At 47.4% G+C, this 19516-nt stretch overlaps 1 protein-coding gene across 14 annotated transcripts in view; it reads right to left on the minus strand.

The window, feature by feature from the left end:
* Positions 1-391: 391 nt before the first annotated feature.
* The window catches only part of HUWE1 (HECT, UBA and WWE domain containing E3 ubiquitin protein ligase 1), a 145012-nt gene continuing 125887 nt past the window's right edge, over positions 392-19516 (minus strand). For 11 of the 14 annotated variants that reach the window (XM_044764244.2, XM_070503308.1, XM_044764246.2 and 8 more), the window contains 24 exons: positions 18817-19104; positions 17382-17673; positions 17053-17183; positions 16308-16522; positions 15943-16231; positions 15703-15805; positions 14319-14865; positions 13010-13613; positions 12144-12265; positions 11875-12031; positions 10140-10272; positions 9657-9859; positions 8937-9064; positions 7547-7643; positions 6490-6645; positions 5796-6041; positions 5457-5574; positions 4838-4978; positions 3575-3862; positions 3361-3466; positions 2592-2709; positions 2096-2277; positions 1620-1810; positions 392-1033 (listed from right to left, as the gene is read on the minus strand). In XM_044764244.2, the coding sequence (XP_044620179.1) occupies positions 931-1033; positions 1620-1810; positions 2096-2277; positions 2592-2709; positions 3361-3466; positions 3575-3862; positions 4838-4978; positions 5457-5574; positions 5796-6041; positions 6490-6645; positions 7547-7643; positions 8937-9064; positions 9657-9859; positions 10140-10272; positions 11875-12031; positions 12144-12265; positions 13010-13613; positions 14319-14865; positions 15703-15805; positions 15943-16231; positions 16308-16522; positions 17053-17183; positions 17382-17673; positions 18817-19104 (4958 nt within the window). In that variant the 3' untranslated portion in view covers positions 392-930. The remainder of the gene's footprint in view (positions 1034-1619; positions 1811-2095; positions 2278-2591; positions 2710-3360; positions 3467-3574; positions 3863-4837; positions 4979-5456; positions 5575-5795; positions 6042-6489; positions 6646-7546; positions 7644-8936; positions 9065-9656; positions 9860-10139; positions 10273-11874; positions 12032-12143; positions 12266-13009; positions 13614-14318; positions 14866-15702; positions 15806-15942; positions 16232-16307; positions 16523-17052; positions 17184-17381; positions 17674-18816; positions 19105-19516) is intronic. The other 3 variants (XM_044764252.2, XM_070503309.1, XM_044764253.2) reach the window with 3 other exon arrangements.

Below are 19516 nucleotides of genomic sequence, written 5' to 3' on the forward strand. Positions count from 1 at the left end.
TAAATAAAAATCAAAATTTTAAACCGAGCCTCAGACTTGCTTGAGATCATTATAAAGGCTCACCAAATAGGACTGTCGGTTGGGTTGAGTGAGTTCTTGAACGTTTCTTACAACCTGCTGGTTTGTTCCCCTTGAGCAAGGTGATGCTTTGTCCTTGGCTACAATCTCTATCACCACCCCAAGTGCAGATTCCACTCTAAGAAACAGACTCCCCCCCAATTCTTGGTGGCTGCTGATCTCTCCTGACTATGGGGAAACCAACTTTGAAGGAGGATGCACCAGTGGTGGTGGCAGAGATGGTTTTCTGTAGAGTCCATTTGGATCTTTCCTCTAGACGTCTAGCATGTACTCGAGAGTTATTTTTCTTTAAGTTTGAAAAAAACTCCGTGGTGAAAAGTGAGTTATGAAGAGTGCTCTTTATTTGAAACCTCCACAACACAGACGCCAATCTTGTCTCGCATTGAATCATTAGCTGTGCACATCAACACATTCCAAGCACAAATTAAGAAATGCAAACAGAACAAAAAAATATATATATATATAATTTTTTTCCCCTATCCAAAGGTTTCAAGTCTCAATGCAGCAAATCCTTCTGAACACAGAATCTGAGGAGCACACTGTTCAAACAGTTGGGACAAACAGGTCCCTGCAAAGGCTACTGCCTTTTAAACACATGGGGTGGGGATCATGGACGGCATGGAACGGGGAGGGGAGGTGAGGAAAAGGGCAAGAGGGAGAGAGAATGAGCAGGACAAGGGGAATGGGTATGCGCTGGGGAAGATGGGGCAGCTGGGACACACACATGGTGAGTTGGTGGATTTCATTTATTGTTTTTTGACATTTTCTTTCTAGTTCTTTTTTGTTTTCCATTTCCCCCCTTCCCAGGTCCAACAATGATAGAAAAACCCCGCAGTGATGGGTGGGGCCTTATTAGGCCAGCCCAAAGCCTTCAGAGCACTCCTGGATGGCCAATAGTAGCATGTGGCGGAGCTTCTCAAAGCTCTCATAGGCAGGCAGGTCCAGCTGATTAAAACTACAGAAAGAAGAAAGATCAGTTCTTGACAAAAGATGATAACCAAATCCCTGTGTTCCCATGGTGCCCACTTGACTTCTCCTCCCTGAGGGAACCTAATCCGTGCTTGTGGACTCCCAATCTTGTCCTAGCTCGGTTTGCTCTCCTCATTTGTCCCCAGTACTGGCCACCAGACATCTACAACATAAATCTAACCCTGTCACTCCTCAAACACCAAGGCCTTGCCTACGGGCTAAGGTGCAAGCTCCAAGGAGGCATTCAGGGTCACTGGTGACCTGACGTCTGCTGAGTTCTTTAGCCTTCTGCTCCTTGAAAGTCCTTGCTCCAGCCACAACAAGCCCTGGAATACACCATGCTCTCATGTGGTGGTGTTCACCTAAAATGTCTCCCTGACCCCACTGTGAGTCTGGGCCAGCTTCTCATCTCAAACATCATCTTCTCCACAAAACCACCAAACTGTGAGGTACCCCAGGTCCAGGGTAGCTGGGGTCAGATCTAGGTCCCTGACCTTGGGCAGGGGCCTAGAAGTGGCAAATATGCAAACTCAATCCAGATGCTGAAAAGGAAAACAAACCCTTCCTCTTACCATGTGTGAGCTGAAGGCAGGCGATCTGTGGACCTGTCATCTCGATGGATCTGAAACTTCTGAATGCCATTCATGCCTTCAAGGGCAGCAAAACCTTGCAGGGGCACCTTGGAAGTACCCGTAACAAACTGAAGGAACTTGGCACGGTCAGCTTGGTCGAAAGAACGCAACGCTCTCCAGAACCACTGGATCTGCAGGAAGAGACAGAAGAAGCCAGCATCAGATAGAAAGCTCCTGGAAGGATGGAGGATGGGATTTGGAATCTTAGGCAAATCCCTTCTTTGAGATGAGCTTCAGTTCTTTCATCCATAAGATGAGCAAGAACATCACCTGAAAACAGGCTCCAGAAGAATGAAGAGTTAGGTATAGGTAAGCTGTCATCCACAACCCCTTTCCCCTAAGAGTACTGGTTTATTTGGTGTCATACAAACTAGCACTGCTTAGGGATATGGGGAGGGATGCCAGCAGCAGCTCACCTGAATAGAGTTGGACTGGTACTTGTGGTATTCAGTGTTAGATTTCAAATCATCAATGTCGATTGTGGGCAGTCCTGATATAAGCAGCTCTAACTCTTGCTCAGTGAAGATGGAAATGAGGCGCTTTGGAATGATCTCATAGAAACCTTCTAAGAAAGCTGCCAGCTGTTTGCGGATGGCTCCTGGGAAGAGAACCAAGAAGCCATGTGGCATCTGAACTTGTACAACTGTTAGAGGTCAGAGATGCCCAATCTGGCTCCTGCTGCTACTAGGATACTGATTGGTCTGCCTGCTTCACCTACCACTCTGTTTCTAGGCCCCTGTATGAGGGTGGATAAAGGGAGGTTATTATTGGTCAGGTTTTTGGACTCTCTTTGTGCAAGGCATTTGTGGCTGACATAGGGGAAGAGAAGAAACAACAACTGTTAAATGTGTGAGGTCTGTCTGATCTCTTCTCATATTAAGCAACAAGGGGTCTAAAGGACATTTCCCCTACCTGTCATTCTCATCTGGCACACCAAGTGTACATACTCCTTCTTATTCTCTTCTGTTACCAAGATGTTTGCCCCATTGGGTTTGAGGTCACGAACTTCACAGACTCCAAACTCTTGGACCTAGAACACCCAAAACACCAATCATGCATATCAGGCTTGGTCTAGGATGGGACTTACATAGATACCTGGGAACATACTCTAAATTCTTTGCTGTGTCCTGGGTAGAGAGATAAAGCAGGTCATAAAAAAAAAAGTGACTTTTTTCATAAGCTCATAACTTCCTAATAGAGAAAGGCCAAGGGTTTGGCCCTAAAACACATACAGACTTACAAAAAGTAAAGAAATTATCAACAATAAAAGGGAAAAGGGCATGGCTAACAGACATAATGTAACACAACATAATCTTTATGGAAAACAATTTGGGGGAAGAATAACCTTAAATTTTTGTTTTCCATTTATCTCTATTTGTACAATTTTTCTACAATGAACTAACTTTGGGAATGAAAAATAATATACTGGAACATTTTTTAAATAAATGTTTTCCTAGGGAAAACTGCCTGGATTGTTTACAAATTTTGGTTTTTCTGTTTGTGATGTCTCATACAAATACATACTGCTCTCTGCTGGATGGGAGATGAGGCATGGGACTTTAAGTAGTAGAGATGCTTCCTTAGAACCAGGAGAGGTTCTCCAATGCCAGTTCAAGGGTGATACCAGAATGGGTTTCCTAGACTAGCTGGGATGTGCTACAGTCAGGATTTCCTGACTTACCTCAGTGCTGAAGGTGAGGTCATAGCCTAGTGTGGAGACATCATTTTCCAGCAGATAAACCAGGCCCTGGTAAAAGTGGTAATCTTCGCTCTCCATATCTGTATATCTAGAAAAACACAATTAGACAGGGTCATGGATTGGGGTGGAGGAGAGGCAGCACAGGGGTGGGACACAAGAAAAGGATCTGACTCCCAGGACCGTGTCACATCCTCACCTCACAGACTTGCCCAAGATGTGTTTGTAGAAGGACCGAGTAAAGTAGCACTCCAGGAGGCGGTTGTCATATACAGCTTTGGCCACAATGCGTCCTACAAACTTGAAGTAGCTGAGGTGGTTGGGGTTGCAGTGGGAAGATGGATTGATGGTGTAGGTGACCCGATCGCCGGGTGAGGTACGGAACAAGGCATACATAGGGTTAAACATCTCCCGAGAGATGATCATATACCACTCCCGCAGGAGGCCTCCAGCATCCTGCCCTTCTTCTCCTTCAAACACTATATACCTAGATAAGAGAGCAGAAACAGAGATGTGCAGAAGGCCTAGGACAAATCCTTTCCTTTATGCAGTATGACCCGACTGAGTGAGTGAGTGAGTGAAGCAGTGGCTACAGAGTTCAGGGCCAGAGGACAGAGGTGAATGCAGAGGAGGGGTGGGGATCTCAGACAAAAAAGGGCATCACTGATAGAAGAGATGTCCTGAAGTATCAGTAAAGACTCACTGATATTCCAGAAAACATCAACAGGAAAAGTATAGAGGCCTTAAATGAGGCCTCACTTAGGGAAAGCAAGGAGAAGGAGTCAAGTGGTGTCAGAGAGAGCTGAGCCCAGAGTCCAATGTCTATAAGGATTTGGTGGTGGAGGAGCAGGGCCCAGTCTGATTCAGAAGCCTCTGACTTCCTGTGTGGTTACATGGATGATGAGCCCATGCCACGAGGGGAGGAGAGGAATCAAGTTTCTGTGTTCAGGAGCATCAAACTACTCCAATAGGTCTATCGTCTCATCAGCTCCCACAATATTTGGTACTGCAAATGACTCATCTGCTCCAGGTGGTTTCAGAATCACCAGCGAGTGATTATCAATTTGGTGGGGGGCCGCTCATGCAAGTGTGGTCTCCCCCAACCCAGGTACCATTTGCTTAGCAAGCTTCCCATTCCTATCGTAACAATGGAGAAAGCTCTCTCTGCGAAGCCATCAGGGGTATCTTTGTAAATGCCCAAGACTCCTCTGTCTGGGAATTGTTGGGTAGCTCAGCTCAAAGGCCAGCCAGCAGAAGACCAGTCTCATGAGACTGTTGCCCAAAAAGATGGGCAACAGCTCAAGGAGATTATCTAAGCCAGATTCCTATTGGAAATTCCTAACGGGGAGGGCAGCACCTCCCTGAATTTCCTTGCACCTCTGGGGCCTGAGTAAGCCTTCACTACCACGTAGAAAGGGTCCCCACTCTCTCATCCTGTCTCTTCTCTGCTCTGGGCTCTTACAATCGATTCTTCATTTCTTCAGGGGATTTCCGGTGCAGTTCACGATAGGAATCTTCAAACACATGGTCACGGCGGACGTGCACAGCCATGTCTTCTTTCCGGAGCCCCTCGTCCAAACGCTCCAGCTCTTGGCGAAAATATCTTGGGAGGCAGGAAAGGAAGGAAAGTAAGATTGGGTGAGCCCACAGAGATTGTGGCACAGATTTTCTGCAATAAGCAGGTAGGCATACAGAAAGGAAGAGAAGGGTAGGGATGACAGGAGTTTTGTGGAGGACGCCCTGTGCCCTGCTCCAAGTTACTATGGCTACCTGCATGTCCTGTACTACCCCAAAGGATGGAATGGGACTTTAGACATCATGTGGTTAAACAGAAGGCTCAAATTTCTCTGATGAAGAAAGAAGGCTGGGGTGGAGAAGGCCAGGGAGTATTTAGGTACAATGACTGTCAGTGGCACAGATGAATCTCTTCCCTTCTGCCCAGCACCATCCCAAGGGCTGCCACCAAGGGAACATTCTTTCCTTGGAAACAGTGCCCCAGGAGGAACTTTGATTCCTTTCTGGGAGGGGAGATACCATTTAGAGAGAGTTCCTAACCCACCCCCAACATCCAAGGCACATACTTGCGCTTGACATCAAAGTCGAGGACACGAATGTAGTCTACCAGGACAGCAAAAGGCCCATCAGCAAGGTGGGTGGTGGACTGCCGTAGGATCTGATTTAACACAGTGCGGTGAGTCTCTGAGGGGAGAAAGGACAGCAGGAATCAGCACATCGTGCGTCCCCGAGGACTGATGACAGCCAACCAGCCAGCAACCCTCTTTTCCTCATTTCAGGAAAAAAGAGTGACACACACACACACACTCTCTCCCTCCACAAATCAGCCAAGAATAAAATGCACAAAATGACCCTGTAAAAAAAATGAAACCTTCTATATTTGGAGATGTAAGAGTTCCCTGTACCTGCAAAGCGAAGGAACTTCTGCGTGTCAGGGGGCAGGCTTGAGGAGATGTGCATAGATGAAGGCTCTCGGGAGAAGAATGGATCAAGGGAGGAAGGAGTGGCTGGGGTTAAGGGGGCAGGGGAGAGTGGAGGAGGCTCGTCCTTGATGTGCGCCAGCTGGCTCTCACGAGTGTCTCGGACAGGAGGCTTGCTCTCCCGCTCTGTGGCATGGACCAGAAAAAATGCCTCGACGGCAGGCTGTAGCACTGGGGGTAGGAATAAAGAAGTGACATTTTACTTTACAAATTTCTACATACGAACCTCTTCACTGTCATGGTCAAATTATAAAAGTATACAGAAGAAGAAATAATAAAAACTTGCAGGAGAGATACAATGGTAGCATAGAAAAAATGAAGCCACAGAGGAAGTCACAGCTTCCTTGAAGCCAAAAAAAAAAAAAAAAAAAAAAATCGGATAGTTAACCAGTTATAAAGATTCTCCTGGTCTAAAAAAAAAGAAAGATATGAGCTACTAAAAGAGAAGGCAAATCTTTTTTCCTGACACTGAAGTCAGAGGAAGAAACCTCTCCTTTGAATTCTTATTACAGAGACACTGATATAGAGGGGTGACCTGGAAGGAAGAAAATTAAGCTGGTAGAAAGGGTCCCAGAGAAGATCAGTGGGTTGGGACCTGGGCCCTCAGACCACAACTCACCTAGCACCGCATGCTGGTCATGGGATTCCTCCAGTTCCTTTAGACACTCTCCTAGCATGTCCCACAGCTCATCCAAGCTCAGCTGCTCACTGAGCAGGGGTAACTCAGGAGGCCTCTCCTCCTTCTCCTTCTCCCCCTGTAGGGCTCCATCTGAGCCTGCAAGGCACATAGAGAAGAGAGTCACAAAGCCTTTGAGGTTTTTCCTTCCTTTATATTTTGCCCAGATCAAATGTGCAAGCCATCAGACAGATCAAGTAGACTGGCCCACTAGTCACTGAGTAATACTGAGTGACACCTGAAAGCAAACTCCAGTCCTACACTGGATGGCATTTAAATTTAAATTAATAAAATTAATACAACACAAAACATGGTTCCTCAGTTACACTAGCCACATTTCAAGCGCCCAACAGCCACATGTGGCTAGTGGTTACCGCAGGGAAGTTCTACCAGATAGTGCTGGTGTACTCATTGCCTCATTAACTCCCAGAGAACCTGTGGATTATTAAATGCTTTAATATATTTCAAAAATGGACGTCCTATGACAACACTATCCCATAGGAATTGGTTAAAATGGTGCCAAAAAGTATTCTATGTGCAATTAACTTTGAGAAATGTTGCTAAGAACAGCAACCTGTGTGTGTGAGAGGTACTGCTGTAAGTGCTGTATACATGTGTTAACTTGTTCAATCCTAACTATGATCATCTCTCTTTTAAAGGAGAAAACTAAAGCAAAGAGAGATTTGCCTCACGCCCCACAGCTAGTAAATGGAGGAGCCAAGACTCAAACACATGCTGTCTCTACATGTAATATCATATCACAGTTTCTTTATTACAGGGATTGCAATGTGTGCTATAAATCTACAACGAGGGTGAGGTGGTGATGGTTAGTGATCTTAGTTGGTTGCTAAATGCCTATTAAGATTTATAGAAACCAGTGTCCACTAGAACAAATCAGAAAACACTGAGTTGATGTATGTTGAGAGTAGGGTATCCAGCAGACATTCCATGAAGACTGGCTCTCCCTTTTGCTGGGCTGGAAACAGGAAGTAGTACTGACCAATGGACTGAGTATCCTGAGCACTGGGAGATGGCTGGTCCACATCCATGGGTGACTCTTCCCTTCGGACAGATGCCTCCGACTGGCTTGACTCCGACTGGATAAAAGGGAGACAGAGTCACATAAAGGGTGCAACTCAAGGATAGGCGAGAGGCTGGCTCTACCACTTCTCATACATCATAAGCTTAGAAAGAAGCTTCCAATATTTGATCAGGAAGCTCTGTAGCTCTCCAGGAAAAAAGAATGGCCTTCCCACCTCCTTTGCTGTCATCAACCCTGAGCTAGCGAGCTTTTCCAAAGAGGTCCCTGGATGCCTGTATTGCCTCCACTCTACTCCAGACCTATGTTCAGTCAGACATGAGCCTCCTGGATAACTTCAAGAATTCTTCTGGGTATAGTTTACATATATATTACATACATATATACATACATATAAACTCAGATGGGCAGAAAGTAGGTTTGCTCTTTGTTTCTGTTTGCTCACAAAAGGGGAAATAATAGGTGAATCAGTGCTTCCTTTGATGGGTGGGATTATTCAAAAAGCCAACATCTATCCTATCAGGTGTAGGAAAGAGACTGACCAGAAAAAATACTCCAGAATAATAGCTATTTTCCCTTTCTACCCTGCTGGAGTCATGGCCCTCAAATTCTAGGCTGTTCCCAGCATGCTCGATGAAATCATACTGTATGTCTAACAGTAATTATATACAAAGAAAAACCAGGCCTCAGGATACCTTTATTTCCTGAATCTCGGGAAGGTAACTTGCATGTTGCAAGGACAGGAAAACAATGAGAGACTGCCACAGCATACATACGTGATGCCAGGCTTTTCCTGCAGGCAATCTGTGCTGGGATCCCAACAATGAGCTGGCTACCTAGGAACCTGAAAGTTTGCTCCTAAAAGTGCCTGAGTGCCTAGGTGCCAAGCGAGTATGGAGAATAGAGGCAGAGGCCAGGATGGAGGGACCAGCCATCGCCAGAAGAGGCTGCATGGGATGTGTACCAAGTTTGGGGGACTTTCAAGGGCAGGATTCCTGAGATGTCTCTAATGTACCTGCATTGTTCCATGAGCCTGAAAAATCTTCATCCCACATCCCCTCAGAACCCAGACACTTAAGCATTATGCAGTTTGCAAAAGCGCCACTGTTGACTGGATAGCTGGGAGTGGGGTATGATGGCCAAGCTTTAAATCAAATCGAACCAAATGAACAAACCAATGAACAAACAGTAAAGAAAACACCAACAGAAAGTAACCCTGTTGTCCAGAAGCATTCATATAGCAAACTTAATGCAAAAGCATACAAAGTAAGGGCAGTGAAACCCCACTGATGATGTGGTGGGGAAAAGGCGGGGAGACAAATGAATGAGGGGCCACAGGCATCATGCTAACCGTTGCTGCTTGTTGCTGTCTCCGCGCCCTTTGACCCTCACGTACCATTTGTATAATGGCATCAGCCTCAGCCTCCAGCTGCCGAACAGCTGCCTGGATGCTGCTAGCTGAGCCTAAACCGGAGGAACCTGGGAGAAAGAAAAAAGGCAAGATATAAAATGGAGAAAGAGGGAATGCCCAATATTCTCTCTCCTGTCTTCTGGGCTGCCACAGGGCATCTTGCTGAGATCTTTGAGCTTTAGCTCAGGCAGCTTCAGAGTGCTCATCATCAGGCACTAAGAGCTACCGTTACAGATAAGGGCAGGGGACAAGGTGCTAGGCAGATGGATGGTGGCAGCTGAGAGTTCTGCGGGATAGGAGGAAAGAGGTAGGATTTGGCAGGCCACGGCTGAGGCAACATGGCTTCAATGTTTTAGTCAGGAGTGATCAAGGAAGTAGAAAGGAAGCACACTCAGTGAATTGAATCTCGTTCAGCAAAAGATCCACCCCCAATTTCCTTGCCAGATTCCCATTCCCCCTTAATTCTCACTTGCTCTAATGAATTTCCTATGCAGACAGCTCGAGATACAGAATACAGCCATCAAAACTTTAAGAAAAGATCATCACTTCCTCTTGGAAAGGTCGAACAGGAAGGAGACATGACATTAAGTCCTACCCTCCAGGGACTCTGGGTTCTCCACCACCAACCCTGCCCCTCAACTGGACACTCCAGTTCCATACCTAGCCTGCCTGTCTGCTTGGCTTTCTTGTTAGCTCGGCGTGTGTCGTCCCGGAGCTGGATGATGACCTGCAGTACCCTCAAGAAGAACTTCTGGGTAGATGTCTTGGATGTCAACATGGACATAGAAGGCAGTTGAAGCTCCCGGCCACCCAGAGGTCGCTTCTGAGATGCCACAATTACCACATTCTCAGCCATGTCAAACCTGGATAGTGTAGAGGTGGCTTGCGTATATTGACAGCATCAGAGCATAAACACCCAGAGCAAGCAGGGCCTTCTGGTGTCAACCAGAGGGGTCAGGGGTTGCAGAAGGAAATCTCACAAGTTGGAACAAACAGGGTTGAGTGTGTACAGGACAGATAAGAAAATCTGACCAAAGGCGGGGGGGGGGGGGGGGGAACACAACAACCAAGAAACCATTAAGAGCCACCTTTCAGAATGTCCCAGATTCCAGACCCACAGCCAAATAGGCAGCTACTACCTACCTGCTTTGCATTTTGCCTTTCAGCTTGGTGGTCTGTGGCTGCTCCTCAGGCAGGCCATCAGGAGAGAGGGTCTCACATTGGGCTCGCCGCTGCTGTTCCAAGTTGTATTCTCGTAGCTCAGCCAGAAGGGTACCTGGGCAGGCAGAGAAGCAAGCAAGTGTTCAGAGACTTTCCTGGCGAAGCGGCTGAAAGCCAAATCTTTCCAAGAAACCTGCCTAGGCCATCCTCTTTGCTCAGCTGCAGAGAACCTGGAGTGAGCAGGAATTTTGCTCTGTTCATATGTGTGCTCATGCATCAGCCACCCAGGGACTGCCAATTTACTCAGCCTCAAGAATCTGTGGACACAACTAGAAGGACCTGCAACTAAGATACACAACTATGTACTGGGGGATTTGGGGAGGTAAAGCAGGAAAAAAAAAAAAAGAGATTGGCAACAGTTGTTAGCTCAGGTGCCAATCTTTAAAAAAAGAAAAAAAAAAGAATCTGTGGAATCTACATAAATTGCAACTCAATGCAGAGGAGAAAAACTATGTTTTGGAGCCTTGAACTTCTGAGGTTTTTGTGGTGATCTCAGGCAAACTCTGCTTACCCATCTTAATAATAAGACTAATACTGCTGAACCTCACAAGGCTGCTTTGACAATTAGGAGATAACTGTGCAGTAGAGTGCCTAGGCTGCCTGGCCTATGGGTGTTGAATAAGTGCTAGCAGTCAAGAAAGGTCAGACACCTCTTCTGGAAGAACCTTACAATTTTCATGCAGCAAAGAATACCCTGGGTCATACAGTCCAATTGACTCTCACATTATCTCAGGTGAAAAGGAGATAACCAAGCAGGTAGCCGAGATCTGGGGAGACTCATGATTGGGATGGGGGTGGGAAGAGAGCAAAGATACTCTCTATGCTCAAAGAAAATTTGGCTCTACTCCTTGATTCAATCATTTTATCACCCTAGGTTTTAGTTTTCTTCTTGATAAAACAGGAAGGAAGAAGACTGAAACTAGATAATTTGCAAGTGTTGTTAGAATTTTTGTACCCTCAAAATTGCACAGGGGCTGCCCGGTGGCGCAGTGGTTAAGTGTGCACATTCTGCTTCAGTGGCCCGGGGTTCACTGGTTCGGATCCTGGGTGCGGACATGGCACCGCTTGGCACGCCATGCTGTGGTAGGCATCCCATGTATAAAGGAGAGGAGGATGGGCACGGATGTTAGCTCAGGGCCAGTCTTCCTCAGTGAAAAGAGGAGGATTGGCAGCAGATGTTAGCTCAGGGCTAATCTTCCTCCAAAAAAAAAAAACCCAAAAAAACCCAAAAAACAAAAACTGCACAAAGGCAGAGGATATTATTCTGATTCTCAATTCCTGAGCCTGAATGTAGTGTAGGTGCATCTCTGAAGTGGCGAAGATGCCTCAGTAGGCTCATCATAGGGCTCTTATGAATGCCCCGAATGGAGACGAGGGCACCGCTGATCCTACACATGCTCATTTTCTTTCACTAAGCACTGATTACCTGCTGTATGCCAGGTATTGGGGATGGAGAGAGATGCCCTGCCTTGCTCTCGAAGAACAACTGAGCAGAGGAAGACAGACTCAGTATTATCAGTGCTCTGACAGAAGAGAGCTGTGTTATAGAAGCCTATTAGAGTTTGATTTAACCTGGGAGTTCAGGGAAGGCTTCCAGAAAAAGTTGACACCTAAGCGGAAGGTTCCAAAAAGACAGATGCTTTACTCTTATTATTACCTATCTGTTTACAAAGGGTATAACCCAGATGGCGGGCTCCATTCAGTAGCAGCTTGAGAACAGTGTCCCGGGTCCCAGAGTCCCCCCGAGAGAGCTGCAGTAACACATTAGCTGCATCCTCTAGGCCTTCTTCAGAACAAGAGTGGGATGTCAACACCTGGGAAAAGAAAGGGAGGAGGAGTAAGCCTCAACTTGAGAACTAAAATATTATCAGCCCCCATCTACCTTGTCTCCCCCAACCTTGGGAGCTCAGAAGAGCTTGGACTCACCTCCACAGAGAGTTGTAGCTGGTTTTCAGTGAGGCCAGACGATACCATCTTAAAGTCTGCACTGCTGCTGCCCCCATCACCCACCTTCGCTGGAGATTTGCTGGCTTTAGTAGTAGTACAAGCTTTGAGAAAAGAGACGGAACACCATAAGCCTCTGAAACTCACATGCCAGAGACGTAAGTGACAGAACCAAGGAGTCGCTGAACTGTCCAGGGCTTCAAAATGGGAAGGTAGTGAAAATGAAGATCCACCCACCAAAGCCAAATCCAAATGACTTGGGATGCCAAAAACTTTTATGACTGTACCTTCTAAAGTGACAAAGAATCCCAGACATTTCTCTCAACTGTTCCCCTACTATCACAGAGCCCCTCTGAAAGCCCCTTCTTCAAAAGCTACTTCAAATAATTCTTACTAGTCTACTGCAGGGCTCATTTGCTTCACTTTCTGTGATGGCATGGCTACTCTATTCTACCGATTCACAGTGTATCCTTCCTGCTCTTGAACTCTTTCCTCTGAGAACTGGCTCTCTCAACCAAGCTGGAAATTCTTTGAAGACAGAGACTTTCTCTCTCTCCTCCTTTTGGTGCTTAGACTAGGGGAAATCACATTCAGTGAATGTCTGCTGGTCTTCACAGGAGTGTGTGTGTGAGAGAGAGAGAGACAGAGACGGAGAGGTGGAGGGGGAGAGGGAGCAAGGGGAACATGGAAAGATAACTGGGACTGACAAGGGTGAGAATGAACACATTTGGCTCTCACAAACACAAACCAAGCTGATCGCTATCATTTAGGGAGGAATACCTGGATGAGGGAACAGGGATGAGGTGGGTGTATACAACCCACAGCTCCCAGCCTATATCCACACTTACTTGAAACAGTAGTGGTAGCAGTCGTGGGGGTAGTCACTGTCGTCGAAGCAGCTACGGCAATGGTGGATATAGCCGTGGCAGCAACCAAGGCTGGAGCAGAAGTGACAGGGGTGGTTGCAGTAGCGGGAGTGGGCGTGCTGGAGGCAGCAGTGGTAGTGGTAGTAGATGTGGTTGAGGTGGTAACAGTGGTGGAGGAAGCACTGCTGCCAGAATTAGTCTGTGCTTCCGATACTTTGTTTTCTGGGAGAGCGATTGAGATGAGAGAAAGGAGTCTGAGGAGTTTCTCAGTTAAGAGAGAGCTCCGGCGGATTACTGGGTGTGACAACATGTTCATGAGCTGTCCCAGTGGAGAGGCCTCAAGGCTGTATGGGGAGGTTTCCCCCTCACCACTAGCACTCACTGGTACTGACTTCACAGAGTTCTTGCCTTTCCGGCTGACATTCATGTTGTCCAGTTTTACCAATAAGTCCCAGAAGTCTGTGCAAATGCCACTACTGTTGGATTGTGAAGAGCATGGGCTGCAGGTCTGCTTACTGCCCCTCTCCCTATCACTCTCACAGTTTGTTTCTTTGGTCCGCTGCTGTGTGAAGTGGCTGGGAAACACCTGTGGGGAAAAGAAGGACAGGCTTGGTCTAGGGGGTCTACGTAGAAGATACAGCTTCGTGACACAGAAAGACAACTGGTTCCTAGACTCTCCACTCCTTTAGACAACTTTGCTAACATGGGAGATGTCACATGTGAGTTTTATCCAACTGATGGTGAAACAGCCGAGAGCAAAAAGCAGGGGCTTTGTAGGGAGACAGACAATTGGCAAACTTTCCTGAGTATCAGTCTCTGTAGTTATAAAATGGGGAGGCCAACTACCCTGCCTTGCAAAATTGTTGAGATTAAAATAGATACTGTATTTTGCATACTGCCTGTCACAAGGCAGTCCTTCAACAAATAGCAGCAATGCTTATTAAAAAGAAGCCTGAATTAAGTTCTAGGTCCAGACAGCTCTATCACTTACAGCCACATGACAAAGCCAGTAAAAATTTCTGTATCCCAGCTTCTTCATCTGTAATATGGGAATCATATAGACCACTGAGGGTTGTTTTGATGACTGAATGAGATAATGCTTAAAAATTGTAAAGAGTGAAGATAAAAAACCCACCGAGTTATTTACCAGACAATTTCCCAGAAATAATACAGACCTCAGCACTAACAGCTAAGAAAGACCTGCTACCTCCTTCAGAGTTCAGATTTCACCTAGGCTGTGGCTGCCACCCCTCTTCCGTCCCCAGGAGCTGGGTTCCTTCAAGCTCCTCACCTTGGCCAATTGAATGAGTGTGTCTAGAACATGTCTGCAGACAACTGGAGCAGCCTGGGGGTGAATGTGGACAGTGGAGCCGCTGCTTGCATGTTTCTCGGTATGTTTGCGCCCCCCTGAACGCTGGATCTGGAATATATTAGTCCTGCAGCCTAGGGCTGCATCCATGGATACTGAGAGCCAGGAAAGCTGGTTGGAGCTCTTAGACTCCATCTTGTGCAGCAGGTCCAGAGGCCGGTTCTCATGGCTGCTTGACCCACAACTCTTGCTTGACTTTTTGCCCTTTTCTTCACTTGAGGAGAGTTTGGGTGTTTCAATGCACAGCTCACTCTCACTGCTGCGCTGCAAGATGGACAGCAGGCTGCGGATGACCCAGTGGCGGGTCTGGGCATGGTAGCAGAGATTTCTCAGTACTCGGTGTAGACGGCTAGTATTGAGTTTTGGTTCATCCACAAAAAGTAGGACCAGGAGACAAGATAGGGCTTCGTGGTCCAGGAGGAGCCGTCCTCGGAGGCGGAGGAGAGTGTCCACGTTACTGCCAGAAGGCCTGGAAGAGAAGCATGACTTCTGGGTAACACTTCAGCTAGAGCTCTGGGATCACGCATAGGCCTAGGGGAAGGGGATGAACTGGACACTTCCAAGTAGGCTTCAGAAAGGAGGGTGCCCAGTCCAAGGGCTCTTAATAGTAAGAAGAGCTGCCCTCTTGAGTGCCTACTATGTACCAGGCACTCTACAATGTCTACAACAGCTTCCTCACAACGATGCTGTAAAGACTAGAGAATTGCCCATTTCTGAGATGACAAACAAGAGGCTCAAACAGGTTAAGTGACTTGCCCTACATCACACAATGACTGAGAAGAGAGTAGAGATTCCAGTCCAGACCTGTATCACCAATTAGTAAAATCGGACTGCACCTAAAGTCTTAGGAGATGATGCTTATTTTTGCCTTCTATAGACAACCAAGGGGTTGAGTGCTGTATAGGGACTTATCACTCCCTTCACATTTTGGCATGTTGGGTCCACTCTGCTTCAGCCTGTTTAATAATGAACTCCTCTCTACTTCTGCAGCCTAGACACTACAATCTCAAGGCAAGTGGCTCCATTGTTTTCCTATTTGCATGGGAGGCAGGTGGTTTTCCTTGTGGTAGCTTTCCATAGCTAGTGCCTGCTGCTAGCCTGCCTTACTTTGTGATTATGGTCTACAGTAGCTATACTAACCCCAAAGTGTGGCTTTCTGAAGGGAGCTTCTAAAGATCTGGCTCCTCGACTCATTCAAGGAAACATCCTAGAGAGGTCATCCAGCCTCTCCACCTATAAATTAAGGGAGGTGGACTAGTAGTAGACATGAGGTGGGATGGCAAGGTGAAAACACAGACAAAGGTACCTGTTATGGCTGCTGCTACCCCCCATCTGGAAGGTGCCACCTCTCTGCACAGCAAGGCGAGTATACTGGACCCCACGGTTGCCACTTAGGCGACTGGTGAAAGCTGGAAGGAAAGAAAAACAGAAACTGAAATGGGGAAGGGGTGGTGAGCTGGGTTCAGGCAATACAAAAGGGAACAACAGAGCTTCATGTGGTCAAAGCTAGATATTCCAGAGCCCTCCCACTTGCCTCCCTCTGTACCCGGGCTACGGAGGATGGCAGACAGTGCAGAGGTGCTGCTGTGCCCAAAGAGCCGCTCGTGCATGAGCTGCCGCTGCCGGGCTTCCTGCTCTCGCCTCAGGGCTTGTGCCTCAGCTGCAATGTCAGGTGGCATCACGGCCAACACACTGTCCTCCATGTCTTCCAGGACACTACGACGCAGGTCTGAGGGCAGAGTCTGGATGAAGGTCACAGGGTCCATGGGGGTATCTGAGCTGGCATTCTGTGCCAGTTCCCGTCGCTGTTGCTCAGCTCTCTGCTGTGCCAGCACCTACAGAGCAGACGAAGTCAATGGGGGCACACTCACAGCCAGGCAGCCTGGCCCCACCAGCTCCCCGCTCACATACTTCCTCCTGGATGGCTGGAGGCAGGGCAGCCAGGAACTCAGGGCTCACTTCGGTCACACCAGGATTCCCCACCACTGCAGGAGCTGAGCTATTTGTTGAGGGGGCAGTCCGGGTTGGTGGACGGATGCCCAGCTGGTTCTGGAGGACTTCTCGGCGGATATCATCAGGTAGAGCAGCCAGAAAAGAGGGGTCCACACCTTCAGGGAGACTGATACCTGAGGGAAAATGCAAGATGTGAAGGGACTCACACCTCTACCGACGCCCAAGATACCCCTGGAGGAAAGAAACTACACAGCCTTGCTTGAGGGAAACCAGCTTGGTTTGTCCTCACTGCATGCAAAGGACACAGGACACACAAAGGAGGTCCAGCCACCTTCCCTAGGCTCAGAACAGCTCTTGTTATGTGCCAGGTTCTATGAGTACACTGTCAATTAACCTTCATCAAGACCCCATAATGTAATTATCACCACTCCCCCTCAGTATCAATGAGGATCAGAAAGTTAATGACCCCAGGTCCTACAGGTAGGTGGCAGTAGATGGGGGATTTGAGCTAAGATCAGTTTGACTCCAAAGCCTGGGCTCATTCCATTATGCAGTGTCAGTATCTCCTAACTGCTGGTCTTCCTCTCATATATAATGCTGTCCTCCATTTGGATGGAACTGTTTGACTGGTGGGCATTTTCATGCCAAGGGCTACTAGAAACCTAAACAGCCCCAGGATGGCCTGAGCACACATGGAGCTCACCTGCAAGGGGATCTTCTTCTTCACTGCTTGTTGAAGGCAGTGGCTCTTCTAGGATTCCCCGGGAATCTGCTCCAGAAATGGCTACAGCGGAATCTCTGGTGGAAGAACTCTCAGAGGATGCAGGAGGAGAGCTGAAGGAAATAATTTTCAGATTGTTCTCTGCATTGTGTTTCCCCATTTATAAAATACTCCTCTATAATACCCCTTTCTCATAGAAGCTAGGTTGACTTCCCCAGTGTACCAAGCATGTGCATTATTTAACAAGTATAAACGTGGCCTGAAATACCTGCCAGTATCTCCTGTCCTCCTCTTGCTCGTACAGTGCTTACCTGTCCTCGGGGGGCTGGGCAGGTTCCCCTGACTCATCACCCCCGCCTTGCAATTCTGTCACAACCGGTGGGGCATCCCCAGGAGTGGAGCTGCCTGCTGTGGGTTGCTCAGAACTGCCAGCTGCTGAGGTATCACCTACAGCCTCCTCCAGGGTACAGGAAGCTAGGCTGCTGGTGTCCATGGGAGAGCCTTCCAGTTGACTGCTGACAGCTGTCAGTGCATCAGAATCTTCAGCTCTCTCTGGGGAAAGAGAGGCTAGGAGGAAGTCACATGGAGAGGTTAGATCTCTGCCTGGAAGAGGGGGCCGAATTAAGAAGCAGCCAGATCAGATTTCTCACTTTTCCACCTTCACTCTACGCTGGCCTGATGTTCCCCCTTAATCCTATCTGCTTTAAAAGGCTCAGCTCAAACCCTTTCTATCATCTGTTGAATATTTACAGTGTTCCAGGCATGCCTATGAAACATCTTCCCTAGGCACCCTGGGTAAGGGATCTTGTCACTTTCAGATTCCCTGCAAACACCATTTGTACATGCATGTTGGTTCTATTTATCTAAACAAACAAGGTCCCTTGAAGGAGAAAACTCCTACACCTTAAGGTTTCTCCAGAGCACATCACAAGTAGCATGGTATAGAGCAGGGATGGCAAACAGGTTTCAATTTACCCTGATGGAACACTGCTGAGAATTTTGAGGCCCCATTTCAAACCAGTGGGAAATAGTGCCATGAGATAAATGGTGTCTGCCAGGATGGGAGAGCTTATGTGTGGGGTCATGTGCTTGCCATCCCTGGAACTGTTAAAGGAGAGCAAGCTTTAGAGTCACACAGATCTAGATTTTAATCTCAGTTCAACCACTTACTTAGTGATCTGAGGCTAATTATTTCACTTCTGAGTTTCAGTTTACTCACGGATATAACACCATCTACTTTGTATGTTTTTCTTTTGAGGAAGATTAGCCTTGAGCTAAGATCCGTGCCTATCTTCCTCTATTTTTTTTATACATGGGACGCCTGCCACAGCATGGCCCGACAAACAGTGTGTAGGTCCGCACCTGGAACCCAAACCCACAAACCCCGGGCCACTGGAGCAGAATGTGCGAACTTCAACTGCTGTGCCACCAGGCTGACCCAACTTTGGAGGGTTGTTTTTAAAGAAATTAAGTAATAACCCTGGCATGATAGCCCAGAAACAGAGTGCTTATCCCAATGAACTGCTGGCATCATTACTAATATCATTAGATATTCATATGTATAATCACTTGAGGATATGGAGAAGAAACCTCCACTTTAGCTAAGAAAGCTAATGAGCAAGCTGAGATCCTACTATGTGAGGACTTAAACTTCTAGTATTTCTCTAAAGTAAGAGAGTAAAGAAAAACTACGAAGATGTCCATTCTTTCCTCCTATCTCCCCCAAAACCTTGAAATTCTACTCACTTATAGTGGGAGCTGGGGATAACTCCATCTGAGTTGTTTCTGCTTCTCCGCTTGGCCTTGTGGGACCCAATTCCTCTGGTTCTACAGGCATCAGTAGCTGGGTAGAGCTTCCCCTTTCTCCAGCTGGGGACTGCAGCTCTTGAGGAATCTCTCCCAACGCTGGTGGGGGTGGGAGTGTTGGTGGTTGTTGTGAGGGCTGCAGAGTAACAAGGGTCTCCTTGGGCTCAGATGTAGCTGCATCAGTTGAAGATGGGGTTGTTGGGTAGCTGTCAGGCATAGGCGTTCCATCTTTCTCGGAAAGAATGACAATGGGTTGTTAAAGGGCAATCAGCCAAGGACTCAAACAGCACATGTGGCTTGACAAGTATCCCACCCAGCCAGTGATGCAGGACTCCCCCCGACCACCAGTTGCTCCTAGAAATAGCTTGTCGCTGGTCTGGTATACCCAGGATGAGGGCTAAGGCCCAGTGCTATCTTAGTTCCAAGAATGGGAGATCTAACTCCTTGTAGATCCTAAGAATTAAATCCTTTCTGTGCCCCAGGTGGAAGAGGAAGAGTTCAAATCACTTCATAATGATGTATGCCTCACCCTAAATATCACCTGTCCCCTTCCACCTCCCTTTTTTTCTTCTAGTCTTGATTATCCAAACAACATCCAAAACTCTGTCTGACGGAAGCAACAGTGCCAAGACTAAATATG

Source organism: Equus asinus, chromosome X (assembly GCF_041296235.1).
Source record: "Equus asinus isolate D_3611 breed Donkey chromosome X, EquAss-T2T_v2, whole genome shotgun sequence".
NCBI lineage: Eukaryota > Metazoa > Chordata > Mammalia > Perissodactyla > Equidae > Equus > Equus asinus.